Source organism: Chiloscyllium punctatum, chromosome 10, assembly GCF_047496795.1.
Source record: "Chiloscyllium punctatum isolate Juve2018m chromosome 10, sChiPun1.3, whole genome shotgun sequence".
Lineage (NCBI taxonomy): Eukaryota > Metazoa > Chordata > Chondrichthyes > Orectolobiformes > Hemiscylliidae > Chiloscyllium > Chiloscyllium punctatum.
The window spans coordinates 55787396-55801392 of record NC_092748.1 but is presented as its reverse complement, the minus strand read 5'-3'; the positions used below and the strand labels follow the sequence as shown (position 1 = coordinate 55801392).

The 13997-nt window shown below is 43.1% G+C and overlaps 1 protein-coding gene across 1 annotated transcript in view; it reads right to left on the bottom strand.

The window, feature by feature from the left end:
- cir1 (corepressor interacting with RBPJ, CIR1) overlaps positions 1-13997 on the bottom strand; it is a 56139-nt gene that overhangs the window by 25812 nt on the left and 16330 nt on the right. The window contains exon 8 of the mRNA XM_072579195.1: positions 1058-1164. Coding sequence (XP_072435296.1) covers positions 1058-1164 — 107 coding nt within the window. The remainder of the gene's footprint in view (positions 1-1057; positions 1165-13997) is intronic.

Genomic DNA, 13997 nt, shown 5'->3' with positions numbered 1-13997 from the left:
ATGTTTGCCTTCCAGACCTGACACTGAGCCGATGTGAACTGAGTATGATAGCCTTCTCAAAATGAATGTCACATCTAATTTAAGGCACTGTGGAGGATTCTCAACTGCTTGCAAACTAGCTCTAGGATAGTGAAATTACATTATGGACCATCGATTTTATGATACACTGATAAATAACCAAGTGACACCTGCTTCTTCCTCTATATTGGCATGCATTAGTTTTAACACCAGCAGACAGAGGCTGTCAGACAACTGGGCTAAATTCAAATGCATGAAATATATGCTTCATTGATAGTCAAGGCTACTTTTCAAAATGGAATGAAGCAAAATCAGCTGAACGGTCAAACTTCAGAATGGAGACTCTGAACATTCAGTATCAAACTCTGGAATCTCACAACAGTATCCTTTAACTACCAAAATGAGGAGAATTGATTAAAAAAAAACTTCCCTTTATTTCTTCATAATTTAAAGCTATTGGCAGTATTGGGGAAAAGAGATGAAAAGGAAGTGACAAATTAATTATACCATTTAATCACAATTATATGAAGGAAGATGTACTGGGAAAAGAAAAGCCCACTCAGGTAATCTAAATAAGACAGCACAAAGAACTGTCCACAGATGAATTAAAAATAGAAAAAAGAAATTCACAATATAACAACACAAATTACAGATAAGCGATTATTCATGACCAATACTATAAAATACATATCCCACAACTAGATGCTTTCTTAAATCACATCTTTGTGCCCTTATAAAATAGAACATGAAAATTAGCTAAAACACAATTTCATAATTTAATAATTTAGTTTATAACATGAAGCAGAAAGATGCACATAAACTTGGAGTATTAAAATCTAAGCAAAGAAAAGGTTGCATCACAAAAAGTCTAAGCACTGAATTATAACTAATTTCACTTAGCATGGTTTCCATTAAACCCACTGTTACCTCAGTAAAATTGTGTATAAAAGTTTAAGATCAGGACTGCTTAATCTCATTATTCACCTGAAAATGGTTTTCTGCCAAATCATTTCATATTCACTTCATAAATATAGAATACCTGTGATGGGTCATTTGGAGTTGTATTCCTTCCCAGTACATTTTGTTTCAGTGCAAATCCACTATTTCGCATCTCTGCCATCAGCTCCGAGGGATGCATTGATGGACCTGTTTAAAAAGGGCATACATATCAATGCTTATTAACATTTGCTTACATTCAGGTTTTATTTCACAATGGGAACCTACTTGTTTCTTTGTTTAAAATAGCTTAGATAAATCAATTCAAATGATCTTCTGCTGTGCAAATGATTAGATATTATTCTATAAAACAGCTGCTACAGAGTGAAGAATACCAACTAGATGCATTTATCTGCAACACAGCAGGAACACATTTTGCAAAACTTTCAGAAGCATTGTACTAGGGAATGGGCGACATTAAACTGAAGCTAGTCATAATAGACACAAAACATATCTTAAACTGTTTATTATAATCTTGCAAAATTATTGAATGAACAAAACAAGCAAGCTGATTATGCAGGTGCAGCGCCTATTTCTGAACAACTTGCATGTAAAATATATCCCAAGATGCTTGAAAAATGAAAACGTGATCAATGGTTATCAAACCTCAGAGGGAGAAATCAGGAAGGGGGACTCAAGTTTGATTATAAACTTGAACCTCTATCTAATAAACAGGAAAGACAATTAGAAAGATGAAAAGGATTAAGAATTCCAGAAACATTGAGATAGTTTACGGCTTGGATGTTAATAGCAGGGCAGGGGATGGGATATGGATACATTAAGAAAAAAGCTCACCCTCAAGTTATGATCTGAATGTCCAAACTTATGTGGAAATAACTGGGCAGTTTGTGTGGCGAGGAGGATTTTGAAGATCAGCACCAGAAAAAAAGTTTCAAGTTGTGCATGGTCTAGTTCAATCTGATCAATTTTTAAAAAAATATATTCTTTTATAGGATGTGAATATTGCTGGTTAGGTCAGGAATTGTTGCCCTTCCTCTCGAAAAGGTGTTGCAAATTGCACTCTTGAACTTGTGCAATCTATCTGTTGCAAGCAGAATCACTGTGCTTTTGGAAGAGAGTTCCTTGATGTTGAGTTCACCACAGTAATCAGTGATGAAGTTCCAAGTCAGGATAGTGCATGGCTTGGAGAGGAATTTATAGGTTGTGCTTATGTTCCAATGCATCCACTCCCCTTGTCCTTCTGGGTAAGAGAGGTTGCATTATGACAGTGTTGTCAAAGAAGCTTTGGTGAGTTGCTTCAGTGCATCTTGTATATAGTACACAATGCTGTCATTGTGTGTTGGTGATGTAGATTATGTCAATCAAGTGGACTCCTTCATTCTGATTGGTATCTACCACCTCAAATATCGTTAGAGTTGCAATCATCCAAGCAAGTGGAAAGTATTTCATCAAATTCTCAACTTGTGCCTTTTACACGATCGACAAGCTATGAGGAGCCAAAAGGTGCATCGCTCACTTCAAAATTCTCTTAACTGCTCTGATGGCCACAGTATGCATGTGGCTCGTCAAATTCAATTTCTGGTCAATAGCAACCTCCAGAATATTGATAGTTAGTACATATGAGTAAGGGTAATAACTAGGGAGGGACCAGTGGCAAGGGAACAGGTTAAGGCAGAGGCTGAAAATGAACATCTTTGTTTTCCTGGTATTCATTTGGACAAGTTGTAAATCCAGGACTTGGTGTCAATTCCACAGCAATAAATATGAAACTGGTACAGAAGGAAGTAGTAGAACTGTGTCTTATAGAACATAGAACACAGAAGAATACAGCGCAGTACAAGCCCTTTGGCCCTCGATGTTGCGCCGAGCCAAGCCCACCTAACCTACACTAGCCCACTATCCTCCATATGCCTATCCAATGCCCGCTTAAATGCCCATAAAGAGGGAGAGTTCACCACTGCTACTGGCAGGGCATTCCATGAACTCACGACTCGATGAGTAAAGAACCTACCCCTAACATCTGTCCTATACCTACCACCCCTTAATTTAAAGCTATGCACCCTCGTAATAGCTGACTCCATACGTGGAAAAAGGTTCTCACAGTCAACCCTATCTAAACTCCTAATCATCTTGTACACCGCTATCAAGTCACCCCTAAACCTTCTTTTCTTCAATGAAAACAACCCCAAGTGCCTCAGCCTTTCCTCATACGATCTTCCTACCATACCAGGCAACATCCTGGTAAACCTCCTCTGCACCCGTTCCAGTGCCTCCACATCCTTCCTATAGTATGGCAACCAAAACTGCACACAATACTCCAGATGCGGCCGCACCAGAGTCTTATACAACTGCAACACGACCTCAGGACTCCTGAACTCAATTCCTCTACTAATAAAAGCCAGTACGCCATATGCCTTCTTCACCGCACTATTTACCTGGGTGGCAACTTTCAAAGATCTGTGTACATGGACACCAAGATCCCTCTGCTCATCCACACTACCAAGTATCCAACCATTAGCCCAGTACCCCATCTTTTTGTTACTCTTACCAAAGTGAATCACCTCACACTTAGCTACATTGAACTCCATTTGCCACCATTCTGCCCAGCTCTGCAGCTTATCTATATCCCGCTGTAACCTGCCACATCCTTCCTCACTGTCAACAACTCCTCCGACTTTTGTATCATCCGCAAACTTGCTCACCCAACCTTCTAACCCCCCCCTCCAGGTCATTTATAAAAATGACAAACAGCAATGGTCCCAAAACAGATCCTTGCGGAACACCGCTAGTAACGGCACTCCAAGATGAACCTTTGCCATCAACTACTACCCTCTGTCTTCTTCCAGCCAGCCAATTCCTAATCCAAACCTCCAACTCACCCTCAATGCCATACCTCCGTATTTTTTGCAGTAGCCTACCATGGGGAACCTTATCAAACGCCTTACTAAAATCCATATACACCACATCTACCGCTTTCCCCTCGTCCACCTCCTTAGTCACCTTCTCAAAGAATTCAATAAGGTTTGTGAGGCATGACCTGCCCTTCACAAAACCATGCTGACTATCCTTGATCACATTATTACTATCCAGATGTTCATAAATCCTATCCCTTACAATTCTCTCTAAGACTTTGCCCACAACAGAAGTGAGACTCACCGGCCTATAGTTACTAGGGTTATCCCTACTCTCCTTCTTGAACAAGGGAACCACATTTGCTAGCCTCCAGTCTTCTGGCACTATTCCTGTAGACAACGAGGACATAAAAATCAAGGCCAATGACTCTGCAATCTCCTCCCTTGCTTCCCAGAGAATCCTAGGATAAATGCCATCAGGCCCAGGGGACTTATCTATTTTCACCCTTTCCAGAATTTCCAACACCTCTTCCCTACATACCTCAAAGCCATCCATTCTACTTAATTGTGACTCAGTATTCACATTGGCAACAATGTCCTGTTCCTGAGTGAATGCTGACGAAAAGTATTCATTCAGTGTCTCCCCAATCTCTTCAGCCTCCACATGCAACTTCCCACCACTATCCTTGACTGGATCTATTCCTACCCTAGTCATTCTTTTATTCCTGACATACCTATAGAAAGCCTTAGGATTTTCCCTAATCCTACCAACTAAGGACCTTTCATGTCCCCCTCCTTGCTGCTCTTAGCTCTCTCTTCAGGTCATTCCTGGCTACCTTATAACTCTCAATCGCCCTAATTGAACCTTCACGCCTCATCTTTACATAGGCTGCCCTCTTCCATTTAACAAGGGATTCCAATTCCGTATTAAACCACAGCTCCCTCACACGACACTTTCCTCCCTGCCTGTCAGGTACATACTTATCAAGGACACTCAATAGTTGTTCCTTGAACAAGCTCCACATATCAATTACGGCCTTGCCTTGAAGCCTACTTTTCCAAGCCACGCATCCAAGTCATGCCTCACCACATCATAATTTCCCTGCCCCCAGCTATAACTCTTGCCCTGCAGTGCACACTTATCCCTTTCCATCACTAAAGTAAAAGTCACCGAATTGTGGTCACTGTCCCCAAAGTGCTCACCTACCTCTAATTCTAACATCTGGCCTGGTTCGTTACCCAGAACCAAATCCAGTATGGCCTCACCTCTTGTTGGCCTATCTACATATTGTGTCAGGAAACCCTCCTGAACACATTGGACAAACATCGACCCATCTAACAAACTTGAGCTATAGCTTTCCCAATCAATATCAGGAAAGTTAAAGACCCCATAACAACCACCCTATTACTTTCACTCTTCTCCTGAATCATACTCGCAATCCTTTCTTCTACGTTTCTAGGACTATTAGGAGGCCTGTAAAAGACTCCTAACAGGGTGACCTCACCTTTCCTATTCCTAACCTCAGCCCAAACTACTTCAGATGGCGAGTCTTCATCCATCGTCCTTTCCACCGCTGTAATACTATCTTTGACAAGCAATGCCACACCTCCCCCTCTTTTACCCCCACTTCTGACCCTTCTAAAACATTTAAACCCAGGAACCTGCAACAGCCAATCCTGTCCCTGTTCTACCCATGTCTCCGTAATTGCCACAACATCGAAGTCCCAGGTACCAACCCACGCTGCAAGTTCACCTACCTTATTTCGTATGCTTCTTGCATTGAAGTATACACATTTCAAGCCACTTTCCTGTTTACAGGCACCCTCCTTTGAGATTGATGCCATGTTCCTAACTTCCCTACACTCCACGTCCTGCACCCTAAAGCTACAGTCTAGGTTCCCATGCCCCTGCAGAGTTAGTTTAAACCCCCCCCCCACCCCCCCCAAGAGCACTAGCAAACCTCCCCCCAAGGATACTGGTGCCCCTCAGGTTCAGGTGTATACCATCCTGTTTATAGAGGTCCCACCTTCCCCAGAAAGAACCCCAGTTATCCAAATACCGGAATCCCTCCCTCCTGCACCATCCCTGTAGCCACGCATTTAACTGTTCTCTCTCCCTATTCCTCGACTCTCTATCACGTGGCACAGGTAACAAACCAGAGACAACAACTCTTCATTCTAACTCTGAGTTTCCAACCTAGCTCCCTGAAAGCCTGCCTAACATCCTCAGCCCTCCTCCTACCTATGTCATTGGTGCCAACGTGGACCACGACTTCGGGCTGCTCTCCCTCCCCCTTAAGGACCCGGAAAACACGATCAGAGACATCACGTAACCTTGCACCTGGGAGGCAACATACCAAACGTGAGTTTCTCTCGCCCCCACAAAACCGCCTATCTGTGCCCCGAACTATCGAGTCCCCAATTACTATTGCTTTGCTCTTCTCCACCCTTCCCTTCTGAGCAACGGGGACAGGCTCCGTGCCAGAGGCCTGAGCCCCATTATTTACCCCTGGTAAGTCCCCCCCCCCCACCACCCACCCACAAGTATCCAAAACGGTATACTTGTTCTTGAGAGGAACGGCCACAGGGGGTCCCTGCACCGGCTGCTTCCTCCCAGTCCCCCTCACTGTCACCCATCTGTCTGCAATCTTTGGAGTTACTACTTCCCTAAAGCTCCGATCTATGACCCCCGCTGCCTCCCGAATGATCCTAAGTTCATCCAACTCCAGCTCCAGTTCCCTAACACGGTCTTGGAGGAGCTGGAGATGGGTGCATTTCCTGCAAGTGTAATCAGCAGGGATGATATGTCTTGTCCACATATATATGAAAACCAGGCCTGTATTTTGTAGCTAATGGCACTGAAGGATATAAGTATGTAAGAACATGAAGTAGGAGCAGGAGAAGTCTCTCCCAGATATGATCATTGCTGATTTTCAATTTCAACTTCACAATCCGGTCCACTCCTCATTGCCCATGAGAGGCCAAAATATGACACTCTCAGCCAGCGGCAATCTGATATAATGAGCATCCATATATATTCACCTACATTAAAGGAACGGCAAGGCTATAGACTTCCCTAATCTAACACTCTCTCACCAATCCCCAATTTCTCCTAGCATTGGCCTAAGAGGTTCTCCAGTCAGTTTACTCCTCTTAACTTTCATTAGCTGCTGCATGGGATCCTTTATCTGTGGTTCAGTTATAGCACAGCCTCAATTTTTTATACTCCAATAGCTGCATAGTAGCAAGCCTCACTATATAGTCGATTATGGCACAGCCACAATCTCCCTCAATGTCTAAAAGCTGAATAATATGGATGCTGTAAAATAGAAATAGTGGAAATACTCAGCAGGTTATGGCAGCATCAAGTCCCTTCGCAACCTTGAATGTTTCAACTAGACCACCATTCTTCCATCCAAAGAACTTAGCCCCAATTTACTCAGCAGGTAAATAAGGAAGAAAGCAGGTACAAAGGATAGATCTTTTATGGATTCTGCAGTTAACTGTGTGGGAGAGGAGAAATAAGCTGTTTATTGAAGGCACTATTTGACCAAGCAAAACAGTAGAAAATAACTAGCAACGAAGAAAAAGCAGATCAAATCCCCATGGAGGTGAAATTGGATAACCCAAAAAAGTGAACAAGGATCATCTGTATGCTATTTGTTTATTAGCTAGCACTAACTGTGCTATGCATTGGTCGCACAGCAACATCGTGCTGAAAATCACTAGCACATTTTGAATGGGAGGTACTGGAGCGGGTGAGGGAGGTATGCAGATAGTGAATTGCAGCTGGAAAGAAAGAAGTGAAGAATAGCATATGAACAAGAACAAACACTAAGGTTTTTGGACATTGCACTAGGAATTTTAGATGAGGAGGGGGAAAGGTGGTGAGGTGCCCTGATTTCATAGGGTTCGGAAACATAGTCAGAAGGGAGTGGAAGCAGATAGCCCTGGAGGTCAAGGCCAGCAGCAAAGCCCCAAATGTCATGCTGTTAGTTCAATGACCCGGAATGAATGGTCAAGGCTAGTGAATGCACCTTTAAACGTCAAATCCTTCTAGCTGCATCACAAGCATTTGTTCTTTCTCAATTCAAATCATTGTTACTGAATTGGCAATAATGTATCAGGATTTGTACCTTACACCATATGGTCCACCTTAACCTCACACACTGAGCATTGCTACAAGCATCATATCTCAAGGGGCACATATACTGGCAGCTATTCGACCATGACATTTTTATTCAAACACACTGCATCACACAAACTTACTTCATGCTCTTGTGTGGGACAAGGTGGTACACAACTAAGGTAGCGGGAATAAAGTAAAAGGGGGACACATTGCTACTTGTTCTACTCCTCCCTGCAGAGGAGATTGTGCTGACCCCTATTGTAACTTCCATTGCTAAACATGTGGACAATGTGCCAAAACCATTGATGATGATAATATTTCCTTATACTCAGACACTAAGAATGAGTCTGCTGCACACAGGAGAGGGGTCAAGAAAATCACACATGCCTGCTCACTGGAGGAAAAGGTCACAGATGAGTTTAGATTAGATTAGATTAGATTAGATTAGATTAGATAACTAGTGTGGAACAGGCCCTTCGACCCAACAAGTCCACACCAACCCGCCGAAGCGCAACCCACCCATACCCCTACATTTACCCCTTACCTAACACTACGGGCAATTTAGCATGGCTAATTCACCTGACCTGCACATCTTTGGACTGTGGGAGGAAACCAGAGCACCCAGAGGAAACCCATGCAGACACGGGGAGAATGTACAAACTCCACACAGTCAGTCGCCTGAGGTGGGAATTGAACCCGCGTCTCTGGCGCTGTGAGGCAGCAGTGCTAACCACTGTGCCGCCCTGAATGAGTATGCTGCAGAGGAATGACAGCTGCAGAGGAATCCAATGAGAGCTTCAATATTGCTGGCAACCAAAGACTGAAATTTATACAAAATGCTTGGTGCCTTAGGAAGGCTGCCATTAAGGCTGCACTTCATGCTTCTTGACAGTCAAGAGTCCAGCACTAACACTGCAGAGAGTTCTACACAGTTTTGAACACATTCCTTGCAGCAAGAAGTTGGCAGCATTTGCACACTGTGGACACAATCATGATGTAGTATCTGAGTCTGATGTCTCAGGTTTTAATGCATTATGGGCAGCTTCTGTCTGAATCTGACAGTGGAAATAGACTGCTGTCATGCAAGGTCAGCTTTATGCCATCTAAAGCCAAGACTGCTGCCATTATAGTTACATAAACCAGCTTAAAATCAAGCCAGCCAGGTGTAAAGAAGCCTAACAATCTGTCCTCAAACATACTAGTAGGATTGCGGAGGCATTGCCTCAGAGGAACAATGGTTCAATAGAGCACAAGCAAGCTGTCCTCTCTCAAGCTGACAGAATCAGAGCTCCCAATGTTGGCACTCCACCTTGCTGTTGCAATTCAGCCAGTCCAGATGATTGCTACTGATGTGGAGTTAATGAAGTTTGAAGCTGGTCCTTCTAGGCTCGGCGCTGCTGAAAGTTGCCCTCCAAGATCATCCACAGTTTCCGCCAATAAAATTCAACAGCCTTCCAACATTATGTTGCAGCCACTGGTATATTGGTCAATAACAGGTAAAGGCACATGGAAGTATGGCATCAAGGAATGCACAATACTTCAGATGCTGCCCACTCCACCCTATTGACATTTGCAACTCAGACAACTATGGAGAGCTTCAAACTTACGAAAGCTTCAAACAATCAGAAATCGACTAACAGTCAATCTGTTAAATAGACAATGCATTTGGAAGGTCCACATCCTGGCAGAGCCAAACAAACATTACACAGAATTATACAGCTGTAGGCTTGAGTGTGGTGTTGCAAGGACTGTATTGCTGGTGTTAACTAGCATAGCAGAAATATTACTTTCAGTGATCTGCATGATGTGGGAGGTGCCAGTGTTGGTCTGGGGTGAACAAGGTTAAAAATCAATATCAGGTTTTCGTCTAACAGATTTATTTGGATCAACATTAATGTCTTTACTAAGCATTACTATCTGCAGGATTCATTGCAGAATGTGGCAGAGTAGCATCAAGGAGAATTAGCAAAACTGAAGTGAGTGGGAATCAGGGGAAACCTCCCCACAATTGCAGTCATACCTAGCACAATGGAAAATGGTGGTAACTGTTTAGAGGTTCTTCATCTCAGTTTCAGGGCATCAGTGCAGCAGCTCTTCGGGATAGATATTTTTAATAACACGTTCATTTACGTTATTAAACACCTGAGGAGCAGGTAGAACTTGAACCCATCCTTTTTGGTTCACAGGTAGAGATATTACAGCTGTACTGCTAGACCCTAGTTCCTGAGGGCAGATAATTTAATCAACCTGTTATGACACACCTCTTGAACAGGTGGGACTTGAACCCAGGCCTTCTGGTTCAAAGAACATAGACCTGTTATTTTCATTTTTTTCACAGGCTGTGGGGTGTCACTGGCTAGGCCGGCATTCATTGTCCATTAATTTCACAGAGGTAACGACATTGCTGAGAGTTTGGAGTCACATGTAGCCCAAGTGAGGATGGCAGACTTCCTCCTCTGAAAGACATTAGTGAGCTAGATGGGTTTTCATGACAATCAACACGATAGCCTGGTCATCAGTAAATTTCTGCTTCTAGATATTTTACCTTGAATTCAAATTCCACCATCTGCTGCGGCAAGATTCAAACGCAGGTCCCCAGAATATTAGCAGAATTTCTGGAATAATAGTCAGCACTGATACCACTAGGCCATTGCTTCCCCTATAGCACATTAAATATACATATATTTGCACATAGTATAACACAGGAACAGACCCATTGGCCCATTATGTCTGTGCCAATCATGATGCCATTCTAACCTAATCCCATGTGCCTGCACATGGTCTATATTTTGCTATTCTCTGCCTGTTCGTGTGTCCGTCTAAACGTCGCTTTGCTAACATATCAGCTTCTACCATCTCCTCTAGAAGCAGATTCCAGCCTCTGTGAAAAAAGCATTCCTCACAAGTTTTCTATAAACTTTCCCCCCTTACCTCTAAAGGAATGATGTTGTTAAAAACTTAAGAGGGTGCAGAGAAGATTTACATGGATGTTGTCTGGGCTGGAGAATTGGCACTATAAGGAGTGACTAAATAGACTGGTGCTTTTTCCCTGCAGCGTTGGAGACAGAGTGGTTACCTTATTGAGGTTTATAAAAGAGATAGAATGACTATGGTCTTTTTCATAGCCGGGGAGTTGGGGGCGGGATCCAAAACTAGAGAACGTGGATTTAAGGTGAGGGAGAAAGACTTAAAAATGATCTGATGCATGTATGGAATGAGCTGCCAGAGAAAGTAGTGAAGGAGGCTGGGACAATTACAATGTTTAAAAAACATCTGGATGGGTATATGAATAGAAAGGGTTGAGGGGGATATGGACCAGATGCTGGCAAATGGGACTAGATCACATTGGGATGTCTGGTTGGCATGGATGAGATGGACCAAAGAGTCTGTTTCCATGCTGTATGACTCTTTGCCCTTTCGTATTCAACATTTCCACCCTGGGGAAAAGACTTCAACTATCCATGTCTCTCCTAATTTTATATACTTTTATCAGGTCACTGCTCAGCCTCCGATGCTCTAGAAAAAAGAATCCAAGTTTGTCCAACCTCTCCACATTGCTAATACAGGTCATTCTGCTATAATGCGCATTTTATTAACACAGATTCACTATAACACGAGAAACAAATTGGTGACACTGTTTCTAAAGCAAAAAGTTTTAAAGCATATATTGGTTATAACACGATTCTGGCTCAAATAGTTTGAATGGCGCCGCTATTATGCGATTTTCTTTTCTCACCGGATTGCACAGAACTACGATATTATAGCAGAACTGATTGGACATTTCAATTCAAGCAACATCCTGGTAAACCTCTACTGCACCCTCTCCAAGGCCATCACATCCCTCCTATAGTGTGGCAACCAGAACTGCACACAATACTCCAGATGAAACCCAACTAAAGTCTTATACGGCTGCAATATGACTTGTCAACTTTTATACTCAACGTGATGACCAATCAAGGCAAGAATGCCATATACCTCCTTTGTCACCTTATCCACTTATGTTGTCACTTTTACGGACCTATGGATTTGGACCCAAGATCCATCTGTATGCCAGTTCTTACAAGGGTCCTGCCATTTCCTCTTACACTTTTCCAGATTAGTCTCCATGTGCCATTTTTCCATCCAAATTTCCAACTAATCTATATCCTGGTGTTTTTTTGATAACCTTCCTCACTCCACCGTCTTTCATGTCAGCAAACTTAATAATCAGAGCACCTACATTTTTATCCAAGTAAATTATATATATTACAAACAGAGGTTCCAGTACTGACCCTTGCAGAACACCTAGGAGAAAGTGAGGACTGCAGATGCTGGAGATCAGAACTGGAAAAGCGCAGCAGGTGAGGCAGCATCAAAGGAACAGGAGAATCGACGTTTCGGGCATAAGCACTTCTTCAGGAATGAGAAGGGTGTGCCAAGCAATAAAAGGTAGGGAGGAGGGACTTGGGGGAGGGGCGCTGGGAACACGATAGGTGGAAGGAGGTTAAGGGGAGGGTGATAGGCCGGAGAAGGGGTGGGGGAAGAGAGGTCGGGAAGAGGATTGCAGGTCAAGAAGACAGTGCTGAGTCTGAAGGTTGGGACTGAGAAAGGTGGGGGGAGGGGAAATGAGAAAGCTGGAGAAATCTGCATTCATCCCTTGTGGTTGGAGGGTTCCTAGGCAGAAGATGAGGCGCTCTTCCTCCAGGTGTCATGTTGCCATGGTCTGGTGATGGAGGCGGCCAAGGACCTGCATGTCCTTGGTGGAATGGGAGGGAGAGTTAAAGTGTTCAGCCATGGGGCGGTTGGGTTGGTTGGTGCGGGTGTGCCAGAGGTGTTCTCTGGAACTTTCCGCAAGTAGGTGACCTGTCTCCCCAATGTATAGGAGGCCATATCACTGCACCTTGCAGAACGCCACTGATTTCAGATGTCCAGCCAGAAAAATACCCCTCCACAACAACCCTCAGTCTTTATGACCAAGCTAATTTTATATCCAACTTAGCAACTCATTATTGATTCCATGTGACTTAATTTTCTGGACCAGTCGACTATGAGGGACCTTGTCAAATGCTTTAGTACAGTTCAGGTAGACAACATCCACTGCCCTATCCTTAAACATAGTCATCACTTCCTCAAAAAATTTAACCAAATTTGAGAGAACGCCCCTGTATAAAGTCATGCTGATATCTGTAATAAGTCTATTCTTCTCCAAACGCAAGTAAATCCTGTCCCTAAGAATTTTCTCCAATAATTTCCCTATCACTGATGTAATAGTCACCGTCTATAATTTCCTGGATGATTCTTGTTGCCCTTCTTAAACAAAGGAACAATACTGGCTATTCTTTAGTGTTTGGGACCTTGCCTGTGGCTGAAGAGGATACAAAGATCTCTGTCAAGTCCCCATTAATCTCTTCCTTTGCCTGCTTCAGTACCCTACAGACTTATCTACAATGATGTCTTTCAAGGCACTCAATACCACCACCTTCATAATATTGATATATCCTAGCATGTAATTTACCCATTGCTAATCTTACCATCACCCATGCTTTTGACTTTGTGAATACCGATGCAAATAATTCATTAAAGTGTAATTCACCTATTGTCTCTGGCTCTACACATAAATTCCCTCCTTTTCCTTGGGATTCTCCTTAATTCTACATGCCATGGCATTTCATGGCTTCTTCTAGCCCTCCTAATGTCTTATTTGAGTTAGAGTTAATTTCTGCTTCTTTTATACTCAAGGGTCTTGTTTAATTTCAGTTTCCTAAACCTTATAATATACTTCCTTTTCCTTTCATACTACTAATGCACTGCATGAATCCCTTAGCTCTTCCCCAATCAACCTGTGTAGAGATGTTATTATATACCTTTAGCGCCTATAGGCCTGAACCCATGCCTTTTGGCTCAGATGTACAGACACTACCAATGCACCGCAAGAACCCCTTTTCTCCTAAGGAGAGATATTTTCTAATCAAACCAATACACACCTCTGAAGTAGGTAGGACTTGAACCCAGCCTTTGGTAGGGACACCACCACTGCAACCCAAGAGCCTCTTAGTAAGGTC